Below are 23,873 nucleotides of genomic sequence, written 5' to 3' on the forward strand. Positions count from 1 at the left end.
AGAACTTTCATCTGAAACTCAACAGTCTATTCTTGTTCTTATAAATGAAGGCTATTCCACAAAATTGTTTGGGTGACCCTAAACTTTTGAATGGTAGTGTAATTTAACGGGAAAAAAAGATGAACTTTTGATTCTAATAACTCAGATGCGCACCAAGGGCCAAAAGGTTGGGAAAGTCCAAGCATGCGGGGCAATGTTTTAAATAATTAAAATAAACTACGCAAAACAGATATTAAACATTTTCAAAGACAAAACGGTCAGTGTTGTGTTAAAGGTGACAAAGTGTATAATTATTAGTTATTACAGTAAAAGATTTTACTTTTTCCCATTAGATCATGTCTTTTTGCTCTTTTTTTCTTCCATGTTAACTATTGTTTTTTCCCGACAATTTTCTGTGAGTCAACAAAACTGGGCCGCACTTTGAACACCCCTGTAATAACTAATGATAATAAACGTTGTCACCTGTAACAGAAAGCTGACATCAAAATGTGTCTTTAAATATATATGTCTCATTTTAGCTTAATTTTTTTACAAAATAAATATATATATTAAAATGGCCCCCGCAGACTTTGACTTTTCAGTATTTGGCCCTTGGTGAAATAAGTTTGGACACCCGTGCTCTAATATGTCGGTTAACTTATTTGACTACATGCTGATGAGCAAAGTGTGATAAAAATATTACCAACCGCCATGATAGCTTTATAGTGGAGTGTAAGAGAGGCTACAGGAACAAGCGAATGGAGGCACAGGGAGTGGTAGAAGTGGTGGTTGGAGGTGGGGATGTGTGAGTAACAAAGCCTGAAATGAAGAGAGACATAAAAGAATAGGAGCACAAGGAGGTCAGGCCCATCACAGGCTTTAGTGTTGCCTTCAAAGATGCCTGAGACAGGTGGCAGCTCCAGACAATCTCACAGTGCAGAGCAGCATCCTCTCAGGAGGAGATAAGGGATTCCTCCATGCAGGCACCTTCCTCCTCCTCTCCTTCACTCACCTCCCTCCACCCCTCCCTACTATCTTAGGGTTCTCTCAGACGCTTTGATGTTGCTCCTCCTTGGCGGCAGCGCCGCCAGCATGATCGCGCCGCTGCGGGCCACAGGGGCGGACTTTTGGGAGCCGACTCCAGCTCTCGGCCCAAGCGGCGCCCGGGCCGACACTTTCAGGTCTCATTAAAGTTCTCCGGCGGTGGTTAATCCTCTTGAAGGTTTACACGGCCCCCAGTTTGTCTCTGTGCCCAGGCTGCGGGGAAGCCCAGAGCGCCACCTGCGTGACAAAGACTCCAAAATCACTGTGACACAAGTTCCTCTTCACTTTCTCTCTTCCCTCTCCATTTTGCCTCTTCTCTCCCTTGATAGCACCTCAGCCCAGCACTCCATCTTTGAGGATTATTTTGGGGTGGAAGCGGTTGACAGGGGTGCAGTAAATGGATTACAACTTTGTCCTTGTTTTGGGATGCTGCAAGCAAGGGAAAGCGAGAGATGGGCTTTGAACACGGCACTCCAAAAAAAAAAGGAAGGCTTTAAGAGAGAGGATGGTGTTTTAGAAAGGATAAGGTGTCAAAAAAGTGAGCCTGCAAAGACAGGAAATGGCATTTTTTCCGCTTGTTATTGCACTCAGAAGACCTAATTGTTCCAAAGGTCTGGACCCCCACTTTTGGCCTGAGGCCTGCAGACAGAAGCAGGCAGTCATTTGTGGGACTGGCTGTGACTTTGGGCTTTGTCTTTGAGCGCAATAACGACCAGAGACCTCCAGAGGCCTGCGCAGACGTTCCCTATTATCTGAAACCGCTTATGTCTACAACCGGTCTCTGTTGAACATTTCATCCACCGTGTTCTTTTTGTTACAAAACAGAGCCTGTTTTAAGGACAATTGCACTTTTTGGGGAATTTTGCCCATCATTCACGAGAGCACATATGTTTTTCTTTTTTTTATGCATTCTAACTTGTAAATAAATGCTAAAAACATCCAAAAACCTCTATCAACATTTTATATACACATTTTATGTAATGGAATAACAGGCACATTCATAATAACATGTAGAATGTACATATTTTGCTCATTTTAAGCATACAGCGACACATTCATTTCACAGATGCAACACAACATTCGCTATTTCATTTAACTACAACAACTACTACCATTAATCATGGCAGACATCATTAGAGACAGCAAGGACGACTTTGGGATGAATGACGATCCAGAACCTGATTTTGAGCCTGAATATAAGGAGGATGAGCTACAAGTTTTAGAAGCTGAGTGTTAAACAGATCTAGCAAGTAGCACTATTTCTAAGTGCTAAACAAGAAATATAAACTACGAACATTAAAAAAAAAAATTGCTTACTGTACAATGTATGCTCTCACTGGGATGCTAACTGATCGGATGTTCATATCTTCCCCGTTTAGATGAATTATCATCCTCAAGCATGTTAAAAAAATAAACATTTAATTAAATAAGGTGGGCGCACACGAGCGTTTTTTCATGTCTTTCTCGCCTTCTACTATCCGAGTGAGAGGCATCATTTCTAATCTAGAATTACGTTTTATCAACTCAGAGGCGATGCAGCAGCTTGACTCAGTATGTCAATAGCTGCATAAGCTAGTTACAGCTCTGTTCTCACGGTGCCGCTAAAAGTAGTTCCTCAGCGTTAGCGCTTATAATAACAATATTGCTAATACTTGGTTAATATACAGAGCACGAGATGTAAATGGAGTATTGTTGGCGGTTTTTGGATGTTTTTTAGAGGGCTTTGTGGACGCAATAGATTACTCCCGTGAACGGCATTGTTATCCTCCTCCTACTTGCCGTATATTACAAATTAGAATGCATAAAAATAGAAAACATATACACTATATTGCCAAAAGTATTTGGCCACCCATCCAAATGATCAGAATCAGGTGTCCAAATCACCTGGCCCGGCCACAGGTGTATCAAATCAAGCACTTAGGCATGGAGACTGTTTCTACAAACATTTGTGAAAGAATGGGCCGCTCTCAGGAGCTCAGTGATTTCCAGCATGGAACTGTCATAGGATGCCACCTGTGCAACAAATCAAGTAGTGAGATTTCCTCGCACCTAAATATTCCAAAGTCAACTGTTGGTTTTATTAGAAGAAAATGGAAGAGTTTAAAAACAACAGCAACTCAGCTACGAAGTGGTAGGCCAGGTAAACTGACAGAAAGGAGTCAGCGGACGCTGAAGCGCATAGTGCAAAGAGGTCGCCGACTTTCTGCACAGTCAGTTGCTACAGAGCTCCAAACTTCACGTGACCTTCCAATTAGCCCACATACAGTACGCAGAGAGCTTCATGGAATGGGTTTCCATGGCCGAGCAGCTGTATCTAAGCCATACATCACCAAGTCCAATGCAAAGCGTCGGATGCAGTGGTGTAAAGCACGTCGCCACTGGACTCTAAAGCAGTTGAGATGCGTTCTCTGGAGTGATTGATCACGCTTTTCCATGTGGGAATCTGATGGACGAATCTGGGTTTGGAGGTTGCCAGGAGAACGGTACATTTCGGACTGCATTGTGCCGAGTGTGACATTTGATGGAGGAGGAATTATGGTGTGGGGTTGTTCTTCAGGAGTTGGGCTTGGTCCCTTAGTTCCAGTGAAAGGAACTTTGAATGCTCCAGGATGCCAAAACATTTTGGACAATTCCATGCTCCTAACCTTGTGGGAACAGTTTGGAGCAGGCCCCTTCCTCTTCCAACATGACTGCGCACCAGTGCACAAAGCAAGGTGCATAAAGACATGGATGACAGAGTCTGGTGTGGATGAACTTGACTGGCCTGCACAGAGTCCTGACCTGAACCCGATAGAACACAATGAATGACTAAGAGCCAGGCCTTCTCGACCAACATCAGTGTGTGACCTCACCAATGCGCTTTTGGAAGAATTGTGGAAAATTCCTATAAACACCCTCCGCAACCTTGTGGACAGCCTTCCCACAAGAGTTGAAGCTGTAATAGCTGCAAAAGGTGGACCGACATCATATTGAACCCTATGGGTTAGGAATGGGATGGCACTTCAAGTTCATATGTGAGTCAAGGCGGGTGGCCAAATACTTTTGACAATATAGTGTATGTTCTTGTCTTACGGAAGGGTTGTGAATGATATCAAAACGTGTTGGTCTCCTTTAATTAAAAATTGACATACAGTACATGGACACATTTTGTTTTTCAACAAAATAAGAGGTCATTTCTATAAATAAAAAAAAGTTTTGTGAAATTGTAAACTTTCTCATTTTTAAACGGTAGCGTGAAAGAACAAAAGTGACATAACTACTTTTGAGTTTAGTTACACAGCAGATGAAAGTGTAAAATATGTAAAAAGAGTTGGACTTTTACAGATCCGCAAGACAAATGAATCAGACAGAGGCTGAAGTAAAATAGATGGGTCTGGTGCTGACGAGTTAACTTGAGGTTTAAATCAGCTGCCTTGTGTTGGAGACATATCAGCGTTTGGAGGGGGATGATCTGAAAGAGATAAAGAAGGGGGAAGAGGAGCGAGGTATAGTGCTGCGTTTCAGCTAATAAAGTGCCGTGTAAATCTCCCCTCAGTTTGGGAGGAGGGTAGGTTTTTGGGTGGAGAGGCCAGCACGCAGCGCTTTGTTCGCCTCCCCTACCAGCTTATCCCAATCTGGAGAAATTCAGCAAATGTAGGAGATAGATTGGCGCGCAGCAGAGGCCTGGTGAAATAACCCTCACTCCCTGATCCACAGTGGGATAGAGGAGGAGGGAGGGAAAGCGGGCTGCTGCCTGAGTTGGATGGTGCTGTGCATGCCGACTTCCTCTCCAGCAGGACAAGGGTCCTTGGACTGGACTTTGTGAAAGTCAGCTTCCTGTCTCTTATGCAGTGGACTCTCAGAACCTGAACACAATTAATTCCATGGGGATCAAAGTAAAATTCCCTGCAATATTTGACAATTCATATGAGTCCGGTTGTACTTTAGACACTCTGAAAAGCACTCTGCTGCTGCCAGCCGCACAAACCTGATATTAACTCCAACTGTTTACCTCCAAACTTAATCATAGCTCTGTTTTAACTCAGCGGATTTGGGGCCTCTCCAAAGGTTGTGATTTCATCTATCTTTAACTGTTTTTTTTGAGTGGACTATGGGATCACCGTTTTACATTGCAACATTTTTTTTTTTTTCAAACAAGGTCAAGGAGGAGAGGCAAATTGTAAGGAGTTGTAGAAACCCGCCTGTGGAAGTTTCTCAACTTGTGGAAGTTTCTCAACTTGTGAAACACATTAGCTGTTGTGAATAACTGCATGCACTTGGACAAAAGTTGCACTATCATGACACATCTCAAGTATGATGTTATGCAGGTTTCTTATGTGGTTCCTCCAGTGTGGCTCTTGTGTAGAGCTAGTTTATTTCTGGTGCAGTTCTAATGTATTTTTATTTAGCTTTGGCCAAGTTTTATTGTAGTGATAGGATAGTTATGTCATAGGGCAGGTTTATTGCATTTCAAATATAGTTTTGAGCAGTTCTAGTTCCGGTTTAGTTTTTGTCTATTTATTTTGTATATTAAATCAATCATAGTTTCAGTGTACTAGTAGTTTGATTCTAATGCAGTTGTAGTATAGTTACTCTATATTGTAGTGCAGTTTGATTGCACTATTCATTGCAATAATTGGATTTCGGTGGTAGATTTAGATATTATATCGGTCTATATATTGTAGGTCTATTTCTAGCTTAGTTCTGGTCAGGAGCGTTCTACCATTAGTCAGTCACAGGGCAGTTGTTTGGGCCTTGAGATTTTCAGTGGCTCCAAAAAGTATCTATTTAAAACAATTCTTTATTTTTGTTGTGTTCATTTTTGCTTAATGCTTAATCAATCGTGATGGTTATTGACAGCTCCCCCATCTCTTCTCGCAGAAGGGTCCATATTATAGTGCATGCAAAGACTTGATTCCAGAAGACAGACCAAAACAAACCTGTTGGCACGGTTATGGGAGGTTTTTATAATGACTAAACAGAGTAACCAAAGTAGAACGGAGAAGAGGAAAAGGCGAGAGGAAAGCAAACATTTTTCTCATTGACACAGAATGTGTGTGCACACAGCAATAACTACTGTCAGCGCAGGATGCAAGTAGAGAGTAATGCTTTTCATCACAAATATGTAAGTGTTGAAGCACTGCAATTTGTAAACTTCTGTAACCGAGGGTCTGGTAAGATGTAGTGCAAGCTTGGCAGACAGGAACTGCAGGGGCACTTTTTTAAAGTCAACAGTCTCGTCCCGTTTAAACACGGCCACCATCAACTTGCAAGAGCTCTCTTTTTCCCACCAGTCACACATTTACAGCCTTCACAATAATAGTGCTAAATCTGGTACAACGCCGCCATTAGCATAATGATGTCTCAAAAATGTCTTACACTTTAATAAATGTATCATGTTGTTTTGTTATGTGGAGGGCCCTCAAATGACTACCGTATTTTTCGGACTATAAAGCGCACTAAAAATCCTTTCATTTTCTCAAAAATCAGCAGTGCACCTTATAACTTGGTGCGCCTAATGTACAAATTAATTCAGGTTGTGCTTACTGACCTTGAAGCAATTTAATTTTGTACATGGTGTAATGATAAGTGTGACCGGTATATGGCAGTCACACATAAGAGATACAGTACGTGTGCACTGCAAGATACCGATAGCAGCAAGCCCGAAACTTTGATCATATTTCATTGAGAATATGGAACATTACACACGGCTTTCAAAAATCTTTTCCAAATGTTTTAGTACGACTTGGGTAAGCTACGAAGCCGCGTTACGGCTACAGTAGTCAGGCGTACTGTGCTTCAACATACGGGTATTATAAGGTGTGAGGAGCCCAAAATTGCACCAATTAGGAGACATCAACTGGTGTTTTGTTTCGCAATATTATGCAAAACCAACTTTTACTACCTATTGGTCCCTGCTGATGTGTATTTGGGATCTGCAGTCCCGAAAATTTGCGCGCATCCGCCATTGTAGTCCGCGCTGACACCGTAGTCAATAAGCTCGTTTTTCTCTATCCTCTTTTGTGGGGCATTCATCCTCTGCTGTTGCCATTTGTAATATAAAGTAGCATACCGTTTTAACTTATACCTGTCAGTAGTTTGCTATGGATGCGCTAAAAAGTACCGTATTTTTCGGACTATAAGTCGCAGTTTTTTTCACAGTTTGGCCGGGGGTGCGACTTATACTCAGGAGCGACTTATGTGTGAAATTATTAACACATTACCGTAAAATATCAAATAATATTATTTAGCTCATTCACGTAAGAGACTAGACGTATAAGATTTCATCGGATTTAGAGATTAGGAGTGACAGATTGTTTGGTAAACGTATAGCATGTTCTATATGTTATAGTTATTTGAATGACTCTTACCATAATATATATACCAGGCACGTTATCAGTTGGTTATTTATGCGTCATATAACGTACACTTATTCAGCCTGTTGTTCACTATTCTTTATTTATTTTAAATTGCATTTCAAATGTCTATTCTTGGTGTTGGGTTTTATCAAATAAATTTCCCCCAAAAATGCGATTTATACTCCGGTGCGACTTATATATGTTTTTTTCCTTCTTTATTTTGCATTTTCGGTGCGACTTATACTCCGGAGCGACTTATACTCCGAAAAATACGGTACTGGTATAGTGGGTTTACATAATTCACCCACAGAACTTTAGTTATTTTTAGAGAATTCCGGTCGGACAAATTTTCATGGGACACATTTCTGGTGTTGTTGTTGCACTACTAGTGATTCACGGATGATGAGATACTGTTCCGTTGTTAGTTCAAGCAAAGTCCGAATGTCATTAAAACAGTTAGCTCCATCTTTTGACACCCCTTCATTCGACTCCCGTCCTTGCACGCTACACCGGTACAACAAAAATGACGGGGAGAAGACGCTGTCGAAGTGGAGCCATGTAAATAAGACCCGCCCACAAAACGACGCATCCTTAAGAAACAGTCCAAAAGTGGCCTGAAGATGGTCTATAATACATAATCAATGCAACATTTTGACCAGAGAAAAACTATGACATGTTATGTAGACCACAAGGAAGTGTTTTAAATGTAGAAAAAAAAATTATAATATGACCCCTTTTGTCATGTCTGTGTTGATCATGTTTTTGTTTTGCTTGGTTTTTGGACACTTTTTAGTTCTTGTCTTCACTCCCTTGCTTTGTCACCATAGTAACCATTAGTTTCACCTGGTTCACATCCTCATGTCACGCACCTGTCTCACGTTTTCACTAATCATGTCACTAGTATTTAAGGCCATTGTTGCCAGGCAGTCGGCCTGGCGACATCACTCTTGACACACTCTCTACACACCATTACGATCCATGCCCTTTTCTTGTCAAAGTAAGTTTTTTGTTTATTAATGCTACAGTTAGTGTTTTTGTTTCATTGATCATAGTTTCTGCCATTGTGCAAGTTTTGTGTTTATTGCCAAGTTTGTTATCTCCGCTGTGAGCGCCTTTTGTTTGTACTTTTTTTTTAGTTAGAATTAAAAATGTATTTAAATTCACGTCTTGCACGCGCTAATTTTCCATTGCCTTCTGGGAGAACAAACCACGCCATAGACCCAGTCCTGACACCTTTAATGCTCCTTATAATGCATTATGACCCCTTTAATGCTCCAGTGCGCCTTTTGTATGAAAATAGACATTAATAGACCTGCTCATCGGCAATGCGCCTTATAATCCGGTGCGCCCTATGGTCTGAAAAATACGGTGAATAGGCCCCTGGTTATGGTATAGTTCTTCAAGTAGGTAGTTCTATATGTGTTTACTTTTTAGATGAGTTGAAATGCGGTTTTAGTGTAGTTCCAGTTAAGTCCTGGTATAGTTATTTTCTATATCAAGCATCATTCCAGTGTACTTGTATTTGAGTTGTCATGCAGTTCTCGTGCCTGTTCTGGAGATTAGCATGCTTTAGCGGTGAGCTCAGCAGACGGCGGTGAGGTGGCACAATAAAATGTGTCTTCATATGTTCCACATTAGCGAGTGCATGGCAGACTTCTGGAAGCCCTGCGCTCACTCCGCTTTAGTTGCTTATGACAATATGTCAGGGGCTCTTTGTGCTCTCGCAGCCGAGCGTCGTTGTTTAGGGAACCGTCCCGCATGGTCGGGCTGCGGGCGACGCTCCGTTTGAGCAGTGTCGCTGAACCTTTACCAGATGGGCGGAGGAGGAGGAGGAGACGATAAACTCTCGGTGCTCAGTTGACAACAAAAGACGAGAAAGGGAAATTGTTTATGAAACCTGACAGGGATTTACAAGCGGAAGCCAACATTCTCAGTGGATCTCCTCTGTGGGAACTTTCCTGAGAAAAAAGGAGATTATCCAATAAGAATTTTGCAAATTATGTGCTTTAGGCTTCATCCCCCCTTACTTTTTTTTTCTTTTGACAGCATTCAAGTGTCCAACAAAGGACAAGGCAATTACGATCCGCCTTTTAATGAAAGAGGAACTTATATTTTGGTGTGTTTGCGCTGGCGGAAAATTAATGAGCCCCGTCAAAGTTTGCCTCTAATTGCCTTTTCAATAAGTCCCACTTGTAATCATGTCTTAATGACTTCCACGAAAAAAAGAACAAAAGCAAAAAATGAACAGTGCTGCTCCACATTGTGACATCAGGGTCATTATAGAGGTTTGGGGAAAAAGATTGGGATGATGGCGAAAAGTCCTGATCAAAAGCTAAACCCCACTTTCGGCTTTTGAGTTGGCAGCGATGGTGGTACAACCAGCCGTGTGTGTGTGTGTGCGTGTGTATGTGCCCCCCCTCCGCCTTCGCCTCTTTTAGCTGTGTTAGCGGCCTCAAGCGCCCTCCTTGAATATCCAGAAGAGCGGCGGCAATTTAGCCCAGGAGTAAACATTGAGGAGTCCCCACAGGAAACACTGGAGATGGATTGCAGGATGGAGCCTTCTCCTCCCGCTCCTCCCCCTCATGATCCCGCCAGTGTGTACATTCCCCCCAGTGACACATGGCTGTTTGCCTCGCTAATGGAGGGCCGCCATGGCGTAAAAGAGGTGGCGAGCTCTATTTAGACAGAGCTCGGGTAAAGTAAACTCGGGAGCTGAATTCAAATAAACCACATGGGCCACAGAAGGAGGAGGGAGGGAGTGCGCTCACTAAGGAGCATTCTGGGTAAGGCAGAGCAATATTAAGTGGACATGCAGCCATCCTCTCATTAAGTGCAGGTGAGTGATAAGGTAAATGAACCTGAAAGGTGCTCCTCTTTTTCTGCATAAAGCCACACTTGGTGAGCCGTCGGCCACCTGCCATCACGTCGCACGATGCTTGATGTTTTTTTTTTTCTTTCAAAAAGCACATTAAAGCATCAGAGACTGGCTGCATGAAGGTATGCTGATGTTGACACATGCTTTGCCTCAGGCTGCTGAACCGCAACTTGGCAGAAGTCTCACATTAAAGTAACACATGCAGTGTGTGTGTGTGTAAGAAAATGAAGAGGGTTTTTTTTTTGTCTCTGAGGTTGAATGTCATCATTTGTTGTTACTTTCTGTGCAAGATTGAACTCCCAACACAACCATCAACCACATTGTTGTAGCTTGTTCAACACACACACACACAAACACACACACACACACACACACACACACACACACACACACACACACACACACACACACACACACACACACACACACACACACACACACACACACACACACACACACACACACACACACACAACACACAACACACTATTTCAACTCTGTGGTGTGTGTAGTGCAATTAAAGGTTAGGGTGTACATTTCTACATTAGACATAAAAGTGCCTCTTTTTGCAGCATTTAATTTTCTTTTTATTGTTTTTTTAAAACAACTTATCAATGTGAGCATTCCAGCAACGTTTATTAAATGTATATTTTAATATTTTTAAAGTTGTGTAATATGAGTTTTCTTACCAATATCTAATATGCTGATACCTTCATTTACAATTCAAAGGTGGAACTGGGAAATATTTCCAGAGTCTTTGCAGCACGGGGCATCAGTAAGTAAAGTTTACGTGATCACACAAACCAAACATTATTCATTAATTTGGACAAAGTCCATGTAAAGGTTGTCCCAATACAAATATTTTGGAAGCAGTACCGGTACCAAAATGTATTTCAATACTTTTTGATACATTTCTAAATAAAGGGGACCACAAAAATGGCATTATTGGCTTTATTTTAACATAAAATCTTATGATACATTAAACACGTTTCTTATTGCGATCAAATACAACATTAAATAAGATAGTGAACATACTACAAAACTTCACTTTTAGTAGTAGGTAACCAAACGGCTTACAAAGGCTCATAATTTGGCTGCTGACGTATGCAGTAACATATTGCGTCATTTCTAATGGTATTTTTTTGTCAAAATTATGATGGACAAGCGGTACAAAATGGATTAGTCATTTACGTGTTCATTTACTGTTAATATCTGCTTACTTTCTGTTTTAACATGTTTTATCTCCATACTGTTGAAATGTAAGAAGCACTTACTCTTCTGAATACTTTACATAGGTTTTGGCTGATACCACAAATTTGGGTATCGATCCGATACCGAGTAGTTTCAGGTTCACACATTGGTTATATTTGAAGTCTTCATGTGTCCAGGGACTTATTTCCTGAGTTTATAAACATAATTAAATTTTAAAAAAGCATAAAAGAGTTTGTGATGATAAACAAATCGACTAGATACGGCTCTTGTACTTGATATTGTTACGATGGATATCTGTGGAGACTCACCCTTTTGTTTAAATTCAGCAGCCCGAGCTTGCTATTCATGGTGACTGAGCTATTGTGTCCTCCTACGGTGTGTAGTGAAGCATGTTTAGCTATTTCTCATCCTGCAAGAAGGATACTTATAAGAAACGTAATTTATTTGTCGCAATCGAGGCAAGGATTAGTGATTTAGAAGTAGCTAAAACACTATGGAGATACATTAGCCGCTAGATAGCTATGAGCCAGCTATGTTTTTAAGCACCTCTTGCAGAGCAGCGCGTTAGTATTTACAGTTCCACCCCGTTAGGTTCAAAGCCAAAATACGTCCATTCTCCATTTTCTGTTTTTCCACTGTTTCTGCTTGCAAGTGCTGTGTGTGCGTGTTTTGACGTACACCGGTGGAAAAAAAAGGTCCCGTTATAGTACTGTTTGTAATTCATTAGTACCGCGGTACTTTATTAGTACCGGTATAGCGTGCAACCCTAATCCATGTAGTACTTTTTTCCAATACCATTACTGGCAGAAAAAACAATACCAACATGATCTGATATCTAATTTTTATGGCAATTTTCCATCCCTAATAATATGTAAAGTAATAAGTTGTGCTTCAACTTAGCTCAATTTCCTGTAACTTCTTTAAAGGAAATTTTTCAAAACGATAATCCAGCAGCACCTCCACTGGTTGAAGAAAGTAGTGCACTTTATTTGGTTTTCGGACAAATTACATATCGTGTTTCCTCGATTATTACTGGGGCTACGTTCTAGATCCCCCCACCTATAGGTAAGTACATTTCCGCAAAGTGGGGACAATATTTATTTTATGAATATGATATGAACATTATGAATATGAACATTTTAAAGCCCTCCACAAACTCCACACAGCTGTCACACACACTTATAAACCCTTCCTAAACTCTTAAAACAGTTCATACACTCCAAATCCTAAGCCATTTTAACATGGAAACTTAAAAGAGTACTTAAATCTTAATGTACTCAATGGTACTTTAAAATCTGGAAAGTGAAATGCAAAGTACAAGGGAACATAAATAAATAAATAAATAGGTACATCAAATAATCCACTAACTATTATTGTTCTCTTATTTGCAGCTGCACCGCAGTTCTTCCCGACTTTTCACCCTCCAGTGCCAATCGACGACAGGCATGCCCAGGGTCGTTATATCTACGAGCCTTCGCCGGTACCCCCTCTTCACGTGTAAGTTTACACACACACACACACACACACACACACACACACACACACACACACACACACACACACACACACACACACACACACACACACACACACACACACACACACACACACACACACACACACTAGTGAGAACATGCCAGCGACAAGCCCGTTAATGGCGATAGGAATCGAGCTGCTTCCGCCAGCTCGAAATGCCGCGCATCCGCCTTCCGGGTGCCTCGCTCGCTGCCTTGCGGGATCAAAGGCCACTGCCGAGTACACGCGCAACACGATCCGCATGTCAAAGACACGCAAATGAACATGTGTCAGAGCAGGGCCTGGGAGCATGTGATCCTCATAAGAGCGGCTCATCAAGTGCGACTGCTGAAACACACACTCACACTCACACACACACACACACACACACACACACACACACACACACACACACACACACACACACACACACACACACACACACACACACACACACACACACACACACACACACACACACACACACACACACACACACACACTCCCAGTCATGGAACCACACACTATCAAACATACAGTAAATTCAGGTAAATATGTGGTGACAGCGCTTATAAGAACATGCTGGAGTAATTCTTGAAACGGGCTTTGAAAATACTTGATATAACAAGTACGATTTGACACTGCATGTTAAAGGCCTACTGAAACCCACTACTACCGACCACGCAGTCTGATAGTTTATATATCATTGATGAAATCTTAACATTGCAACACATGCCAATACGGCCGGGTTAACTTATAAAGTGCAATTTAAAATTTCCCGCGACACTTCCGGTTGAAAACGTGTAGATATGATGACGTATGCGCGTGACGTAAACAGTTGAATCAGACATCTTGGAATAGGTCCGTCGCCAGTTTAAGTCGTCTGTTTTCATCGCTAAATTCCACAGTATACTGGACATCTGTGTTGGTGAAGCTTTTGCAATTTGTTTAATGAACAATGGAGACTGCAAAGAAGAAAGTTGTAGGTGGGATCGGTGTATTAGCGGCGGACTACAGCAACACAACCAGGAGGACTTTGAAGATAGCAGACGCGCTAGCCAAACGACTTCACCTTGACTTCCTCCGTCTCCGGGCCGCCGACCGCATCGGTGATCGGGTGAAGTCCTTCGTCGTACCGTCGATCGCTGGAACGCAGGTGAGCACGGGTCGTGATGAGCAGATGAGAGCTGGCGTAGGTGCAGAGCTAATGTTTTTAGCATAGCTCTGTCGGAGGTTCCGTAGCTAAGTTAGCTTCAATGGCGTCGTTAGCAACAGCATTGCTAAGCTTCGCCAAGCTGGAAAGCATTAACCGTGTAGTTACATGTCCAGAGTTTGGTAATATTGTTTATCTTCTGGCTATCCTTCCAGTCAGGGACTTATTTGTTTTGTTTCTATATGCAGTAAAGCCCGATGCTATCACGTTAGCTCAGTAGCTAAAGTGCGTCACCGATGTATTGTCGTGGAGATAAAAGTCACTGTGAATGTCCATTTCGCGTTCTCCACTCTCATTTTCAAGAGGATATAGTATCCGAGGTGGTTTAAAATACAAATCCGTGATCCACAATAGAAAAAGGAGAGAGTGTGGAATCCAATGAGCCAGCTTGTACCTAAGTTACGGTCAGAGCAAAAAAAGATACGTTCTGCACTGCACGCTAGTCCTTCACTTTCCCGTTCCTCATCCACAAATCTTTCATCCTCGCTCAAATTAATGGGGTAATCGTCGCTTTCTCGGTCAGAATCTCTCTCGCTGCTGGTGTAAACAATAGGAACATGTGAGCAGTCCTTCCTCCGGTGTCGTCACGCTACTTCCGGTAGGGGGCGAGGCTTTTTTTTATCAGAGACCCAAAGTTGCGAACTTTATCGTCGTTGTTCTATACTAAATCCTTTCAGCAAAAATATGGCAATATCGCGAAATGATCAAGTATGACACATAGAATGGATCTGCTATCCCCGTTTAAATACAAAAATTTCATTTCAATATAAAATACAGATATACATACAGTTAGTAAGAGTCTTGGTTTGCAAGTAGTCCAAAACAATACATACACAGAACTAAAAAACACACAACGTAACGCAAAGTTGGTTGTTTTTCCTTGCACTATATTAACTTATTTTCATATTTTGATCTGCAATGTGTTGGGTTGAGTGTATTTATGAACAAAGTAGCCCCACTTTCCTAAATGGTTTGGTATGGGGTCCTGATGTAATATAATTAGAATATTTTAATTTTCCATTGTTTTCTTTTTAAATCATCAAAAAATTCAGTTTACATTCCTTTATGTTTTAATGATTAAAATGTTATCCCCGCCTGCTAAAGAGCTACTTTGCTCAACTTAAGCTATCACTAAACATCATTTTTATGCCTCTTTTACAAAGTAAACATTTTGAGTTTGTATGTATATAAATATATATATATATATATATATATATATATATATATATGTATATATATATATATATATATATATATATATATATATGTATATATATATATATATATATATATATATATATATATATATATATATATATATATATATATATATATATATATATATATATATACAGTACAGGCCAAAAGTTTGGACACACCTTCTCATTCAATGCGTTTTCTTTATTTTCTATTTTCTCTTTACATTGTAGATTGTCACTGAAGGCATCAAAACTATGAATGAACACATGTGGAGTTATGTACTTAACAAAAAAAGGTGAAAAAAATGAAAACAAGTTTTATATTCTAGTTTCTTCAAAATAGCCACCCTTTGCTCTGATTACTCTTTTGCACACTCTTGGCATTCTCTCAATGAGCTTCAAGAGGTAGTCACCTGAAAGGTTTTCACTTCACTGGTGTCATAGTTTTGATGCCTTCAGTGACAATCTACAATGTAAATAGTCATGAAAATAAAGAAAACACATTGAAATGAGAAGGTGTGTCCCAAACTTTTGACCTGTACTGTGTATATATACATATATACAGTATATATATATATATATATATATATATATATATATATATATATATATATATATATATATATATATATATATATATATATATATATATATATATATATATATATATATATATATATATATATATGTGTGTGTGTGTTTTTTTGTCCCAGGAGTCATTTTTAAGCCACAGCTTGTTTTTTTTGCCCTAGGCATATTATAAAGATTAAGTAAATGCATTTTAAATGATATGTTGTTATATGTTACACTAACTGACTCTGTCACCTTTAACACAAAGCTAAAATGTTTTGTTGAGATAGCTTAGTATATATTGACTTGGATTGTTTTTAGCATCAATAATGTACAAAATGTATCAAAGTGGCCCCCGCATCTTTCACATTTGCTGTATGGGACATGGTGTGTTATATGTTAGTTATGTAAAAGCTGATATCCCAAAAGTGTTTCTTACAAAAGGTATGTTGGTCAGTATATTTCCTCACACGTTTAATCACACACACCTCCCTGGCGTCATTTGTATTCCCCGTGTCCGCACACCTCGTCGTCCTTGCTGCGTTTGTTGGGACACGAAGGAAGCGATCAGCGCATGACGAGGACAAATTGGACGGGGCAGCTACTTGGGCCGCATTATGTTTGATATTCCTCATCATTATCAGCTCCCCTCCTCTTACCTCTCTTCGTCGGGAGTCATATCTCTCCCTCGCTGATGTGCCACTGAGCGTAATGAATTTTTTATGCACCCTCCTCCACCTCCGGCCCATCCCACCTCTCAAGCCCTCGTCTCCTGCTCGGCGGCGGCGGCGTGAAGCAGGAGGGAGAGCGGCAAGGAAATAGAAAAAAACGCGCCGTGATTGATGCCCCATGTCACCGCAAACAAAATGGCAAATATAATTCAGCATTTAGCTTATACGGAGATAATGGGGCGACCGTGCGCTGGCTAACATGGGCTGGAACAAACAGGCTGGCTTGTTATCCGTCAGCAGCGCTTGGAAGGGAAGGATGTATGGGGATGGTTCGAAGCGAGCAGGGGGACTTGAATGGGATTGAATTACGGAGGAGAGAAGTTCTCAGGTAAAGATTTAATACCTCACTCATTATAGTACGGCAGGGGTTTCCAAACTTTTCCTGAAGAATTGAAGGATGTGCACTGCAGACGATGCTAGGCTATATCATCTTAGCTTTGTGTATAGGTGACAAAGCGAATTGATGTTATATCTCAATGATAACCAATTAATTTTATCTTTAGAAAGTGAGTGGACCAAAAGTAAACAACTGAAAATGGCCCCAGCTCTGCACTTTGGAGAACTCTGTTGTTAGGCCTATGTCGGCTTCATGCCCTACAAACACATTGGAGAAGGAAGCCGCAGTCTTGTGCTCTTGACATGCGTCCTTCACAAAGGCACTTGATATTTTCTAGCGTTACACACCAAACTTCCAATGAAATGACAGATGATCCATGTCAAGGGCCTGATCATGTAAGATCCAGATAACACATGCTAAATAGTAGGGCTGTGAATCTTTGGGCACTGCACGATTCAATTCGATTCCTGGGGGTAGCGATTTGAGTCAGAATCAAATCTCGATTCAAAACGATTCTCGGTTCAAAATCAATACTTTTCGGGTGCCAGTGCGGTGATTACTCCATAAAATAGATAAACAGCTCTGAAAAAAAACCTATTTTGTTTGATAACATTTTACCCAAACATTAATAAAGTCAAATACAAATAAGGCAACAGGAGAAATATCCCACACTTCTCTTGTCTAAAGTAAATATTTACAGCCGATATGGGCATCTACATCAACAATATGATTTGCCTGAGTGGCTACACAGGACAGATTAAAAAAAAAACAGCAAAAAAAAAAAACGAAAACATTTTTTAAAATTGATCTTTTATTTTTTGAATCGATTAAGAATCGTTACAAATAAGAATCGCAATTAATTCAAAAATCTATTTTTTTTGACACCCCTAGTAATTAGTGTGTATTTTTAGTGGCGGTGCTGCGGGGGATCTACTAAGACTGTGTGTATAATTGATCACAAGTGCAAAAGTGGTCATATCGCCCTATTCAAATGAGGATTTCAGCATATACAGACTGTCACCATGGAGACACTCATTTCCCTCCACATTTATGGCATCATATTATCCAACCTGTGGCGTTTCCTCATGTTGTTGACCTGCGGCACACAAATATAACATGTACCACCTTTTTTGGACTATACTGAAGCACGATATAGACAACGGAACCTACTCTTAGCACCCTGAAGGTGCGCTTTGGTTTTGTGATGGTGCGTCTGGAACGATTCAGTTGCAAGAAAATGCGTATTGCAAGACATTTTTTTTCATATAGGACATATATTACAATAACATATGTCCTATTTAAAAACAATCAACCCCTTATGCCATCCAGCAGATGTAAAATTATAAAATGATATTGCTGAATGGACGATATCTTTCATATGTTTTATTTCTGATGCATCTAAATATGTTTACACACACAGTTGGTACATTCTCTCTCTCAAACATATGTCCTCCTTTCTCACAGCCATGCGTTTGCGCACACATGTCCAACATGCTAAATATAGACGCTAAACAGCAGCCGCTGAACAGTTTCAATCTTGATAAATATCATTGCGAGTGCTTAATGATTATATTTCCATCTTCTCCTTTTCCTACTGTTGTTCTGATAATAATGTAATAATGTTTTACTGCACGCATACATCTGGTAGATCAGGCCCCTAATCTGTTAATTAGCTATTTAGAGGTTGCCCAAAGTTTTTGCTTCCAAGAGCCAAAGTGAAAATATGCCAGTGCCAAACACAACAATTTTAAGCGTGACACACAAATAGCCTATGTACAGTATATTTGATAAAGTTCCCACCCTTTGGCGGGCCAAACGGAGCCACTCAAAAATGGCCCGCTGGCCCCAATTTGCGTACTCCTGGACTAGAGCCTTTAGTTAGTATGCTTCCAACTTTGTGGGAACCGTTTGGGAAAGGCCCTTTTTTGCTGTCAGTGTGAAAAGTACGACTTTGGCACCAACACCTTTGAGATGACCCAGAATGTGGACGGTGATCCAGTAGGCCATCAATCAGTGACCTCCGACTGTACCACTGAAAAAACTTCTCACAGTCGCGCCTGAAAATATCCCCCAGAAGACTGGAAGAGGACCATGTCGTAGACTTGACCACATGATGCCAAATCTGGCAGTCCCTGGTGCGACTTTGATGCATTTGAGAGAAACTAAGGTCTAAGACGGGGGTCAGCAACCCGCGGATCTCGAGCCGCATGCAGCTCTTTGGTGCCGCCCCAGTGGCTCCCTGGAGCATTTTTAAAAAAGGATTGAAAATGGAAAAAGATGGGGGGGAAATATTTTTTTTGTTTTAGTATGTTTTTTGTTTGAGGACAAACATGACACAAACCTTCCCAATTGTTAGAGAGCCCACTGTTTAATATGTTTGTGTGTATACTTCACTGATGAGAGTATTTGGTGAACATAGTTTTGTCCTACTAATTTTGGAGGTCCTTAAACTCACCATAGTGTGGATTGTGACGCAACAGTTTGTTTACATGTACAATCTTCCACTCTTTTGTCTTATTTTGTCCACCAAAAGATTCATGCTGTGGGAGTTATCTCACCTTCTGAGTAGCCTCTGATTTACTAATGGTTTCTAATGTTGTAAAAATGTGTAGAATAAATATTAAATTTAAAAATTTCTGTAAACAAAGATTTGCTTCAGCCTGCGACACATAGTCAATTTGATAGTAGGCTATTATAGCTAATATAGACACTTACGTCATGTGTTGCCTTCATTATAACACTTATATACGGCTTTTCATTTTTTGCGGCTCCAGACAGATTTGTTTTTTGTATTTCTGGTCCAATATGGCTCTTTCAACGTTTTGGGTTGCCGACCCCTGGTCTAAGAAGTGCAGCATCCCGGGATGCATCCCGCAGGACATAGCATGGCGGCTTACAGAGAAATATGAAATTGTTTTCAACAAGTTCCCCTCGGTGAGAAGTATTCATCGTTATTAGTCTCAGAGATGTGGCTAAGTACACAGGGACTATTATTGCGGTACTTCCCCATGCAGCTTCTCATTATGTGCTGTAATTACACTTGGGCTGGACCCTGCGGCGCTTCCATCAATCCAACTCTCTTTCCCTACGCCGCGCACGCCACGCCAGGCGTCCACGGCCGCCACAAAACACCGCCCGCTTGTTTCCTCCATCCGCCATCCACACGCAGGAACTGGATCATATCCTATTACTGTGACGGGCCTAATTGAAACATGTTTATTTATGGCCGCTGCTTTGGGACGAGGCGCGGCCGTTAGCGCGGCGGCTAACGGGCCCCAACGATATGAGGCGGTGGAATTGAATTAAAAGCTCATAAAATGAAATATGCTCCGTATTAGCTGTTTGACACTTAATTTGCCTTCAAATGAGCAAAGGAAATCACAAATTAACTGTCCTTTGTTTTTCAACACTCCATTCCTTACCTCTCCTCCCTCTATTAGGCAAGGGGGAGCGCAATTACAGACAGACGCTAATCGTTTACTTTATGAATTTCTGAGGGGGAAGGTACCAATACGTCTTTTAATATGAAAGCTGAAGGGTTGGACGGGGGTTGGAATCCTTGTGGGTTGACTATTTTGAACCATGGAGCACTATTTTCCATGATCCAAGGCCCATGTTTTATACCATAAAAAACTTGCGAAATGTCACAAAAAGTAAACTGAGTAATAATTGGGTCAATTATTTACCATCAGCCATCAAGTGGAAAATAGTTTTACCTTTCACGATAAGTCGCTGCCATAGCTAAATAAACAAATGAACATTATTTGTATTAAATAATTAATCGTTTTCCTGCCAATTAAGTGTAATTTGATATGATGATATTTCACACACACTAATGTGCCGCGACACAGTGGTTGGGAATCACTGCCCGAGACAGTTATTGGACTTAACAAGATGAGTTTTATTCAAAAAACAACAACCTGCTGCTTCCGCCCTGCTTCCTGCTAAAATAAACATGTTAATAGCCGAAGCGGCCCGGCCCCATCCACGGGGGTTCTGGTGCCGCCTGCCTCCACCATTGTGCCCGGGGGCCAAGAGCCAAGGGTGCTCCTTTTCATTCCCCGACCTCGGAAGACACACCAAACCAACACAGCTTCACGGCCGTCACCTAGCAACCGCTCACAACAATTGCAACTATTTACAAAGAGTCAATGATGAGCATCAGTGCCCAGTAAGGGGGGTTGGAGGGGAGACCCCGGGCCTTTGCTGTGTGGAAGGGGACAACAAAACCTTCTTATTGACTCAGCAGCACCCTTTTGACCCAGCGTGGCTTTAGGAGATGATTACTCAGAATGAGTCAATGAATGAGTTTGTAAAGCAAATATATTGTGTGGATTGTTACCATTGTAGTAAAGGACATTTACAGCACTGTCATTTCTAAGCTAAAGCTAAAACTACCACATATTGCGCTTTAAGGAGGCGCTGAAATAACGTTAACCTCTACATTTCACTTTTAAGTTGAATTCCGACAACTTTCACGAACAATGTCCTTTGCTGCGTTGTGTGTTTGTTTGTGCGTGCAGTGTTTTGTTATTTACATAAACTGTTGTCAGTGCGCCCAATCTGCGCATAGAGGAGCGGCGTGGTGCTTAGCATAAAGACCACATCCTTATCTCGACTATCCCCCTCTTCCAGATGGGACGAGGCCTCAGCATGCACACACGCATGCGCACACACACACACACGCGCACACACACACACACACACACACACACACACACACACACACACACACACACACACACACACACACACACACACACAAACACACACACACACATGCACACACACACACACACACACACGAACACTTGCATGCATGGTGGAAAACAATAGGAGAACATAAGCTTCTTGTATAGCATTTATTGAGGAGAGACAAACTGTTTGCTTGCGTGTGTGCATATGTACTCAAGGCCTTGCAATTCTCAAGTCTTTAATGCAATTACTACAATACAATTACATTTTTTGTGTTATCAGCAACTTACATCTGACCATTAGAAAAAAAATTGTACATTAATTAGAAAAATTGTAAAGTCTCAAGAATAGAAAATATGAAGAGAAAAGGTTGCAAATGAAAGTTTCTGTTTCTGTTAATTTCGAACATGTATAGAATGTCAGCATGTTACATCACATATTACACATTTTCATTTCTCATTACAACATGTCCAAAAAGTAGTAGGAAGAAGCAAAAAGTTATATTACAAAAAGAACATTTATTAGGATAATTTATTTGATTAATATGTATTTTTTTAAAGACCTTATGTAAGTATGGGTACTGTTCACATTTGAACCGATACGGTACCAATTCCTGGTACCTTAGAATCGATACTGGCACTCAATGTTACCAATTTTCGGTACTTTTGTGTGTGTTTATAAATATTAGTATTTTTAATAATAAAGTCTATTTTTGTATTTTAATACGAGGTGATCATGATAACTGCTGTCCAGTTGTTATATCTTGTTGTATTACACATTTCTAAGTCTTTTCATATACAACATTAAGTTGCAATTATAGTCGCAAGTCCAAGACGTTAGATGGCAGTAGTGTATAGTTTATGGTGTTAGTGAGTCAGTTCAGTCTTAGCTAAATCTAGTCTTTTGTTGCGCCCTAAAAAGTGTTAATAGTGCAAGTCTTGTACTTATTAGGCACCAGCTGTTTGAATGTAACATGCATCTTAATTGTTGTTTTCATTAACACATTTGGAGCTCTCCATTTAAATTCGCTAATGCTAATCAGTAGCATGTATTAGCAAAGCCAATGTATATTAGCATCGAGCTTGTGCATTTTTGGAAAAGTGGAGCCTTACGGGGTTTTTTTATTCAAATGTCTTTGTTGGCTTTGAAAATTGCAACTTTACTTAGAGGTAGTTTGACTGAGTCCACTCTCAGTGCCGTTGGTGTGCAAAGTCGGCAACCGGGCGTGACGTCACATGCAACCCAGTTACCATATTATGGCAACGTTGGATTTTATGTGAATCGGTGCACGGTAGGACTGGCGGGATTCGGTCGGTGCCAAAAAAAAAGTATAAGATTTGGTACTCATCCCTAATCTTGTGAAAATAAAGTTGTAAATGTTTCTGTAGAGAAAACATTGGCTAATTCTAAATGATAAATTATCACTGTTACCATTTATGTACTATATTATATTCTAATTCATTAAATATTTTATTTTTTTAATATTACACCATTTTTTATTAAAATTTCATGTGTTTTCAAGTAATATTGTGGTTTTTGGGGGACTTTCTTCGCAAAATGACATTTTCTGGTGGTGTTATTTGTTTTGCTTGAATATGAGTACATTATATATTCTTCTTGCATCCAGTCAAAGTTTTTGTAAAATAGATGTAGTTTTTAGACAACATAACTTAGTCCCATGTGCAAGGTCAAAACTTTTCAGAATATAAGAAATGAACATTGTGGTGCTTTGAGTCTGACCTGTTTTCAAAAAGAGCATGTATAGGACGAGCCGCGATTAATAACAATAATAATGGTATTCCCATTTGAATAGGGTCTAGACTGAGACAGATCGCCGAGGCGAGTCATCAATTACCGCAAGAATTAATGATTACTTCCTAATCACGTCTGATCATCTCTGTCCAGATAGGGGCGCTATCACGGAAAACGCCTTCTGGAAAGCAGTGCCCACTTCTTCATCTTCCTCCCCGACGTGTTCAGAGTGACTTCCCAGGTCACCTCTCTACTCCAGCCCCTCCCTGGTTCCTCCCTGGTTGTACTTTTAATACGTCCTGCATAGTGCGGTGGTGCAGGGGGGGGGACAGGCGGTCATGCAGTAGCTCTCTTCATGATTAATGGTGTTTATTCTTGACAGAAGGCTCCCTTTATTTATCTGCATTGCAGCT

The 23,873-nt window shown here is 40.7% G+C and overlaps 1 protein-coding gene across 2 annotated transcripts in view; it reads left to right on the forward strand.

The window, feature by feature from the left end:
* gli3 (GLI family zinc finger 3) overlaps positions 1–23,873 on the forward strand; it is a 164,502-nt gene that overhangs the window by 79,659 nt on the left and 60,970 nt on the right. For both annotated transcript variants that reach the window (XM_062021461.1, XM_062021462.1), the window contains exon 4: positions 12,840–12,945. In XM_062021461.1, the coding sequence (XP_061877445.1) occupies positions 12,840–12,945 (106 nt within the window). The remainder of the gene's footprint in view (positions 1–12,839; positions 12,946–23,873) is intronic.

Source organism: Entelurus aequoreus, linkage group LG15 (genome assembly GCF_033978785.1).
Source record: "Entelurus aequoreus isolate RoL-2023_Sb linkage group LG15, RoL_Eaeq_v1.1, whole genome shotgun sequence".
Lineage (NCBI taxonomy): Eukaryota > Metazoa > Chordata > Actinopteri > Syngnathiformes > Syngnathidae > Entelurus > Entelurus aequoreus.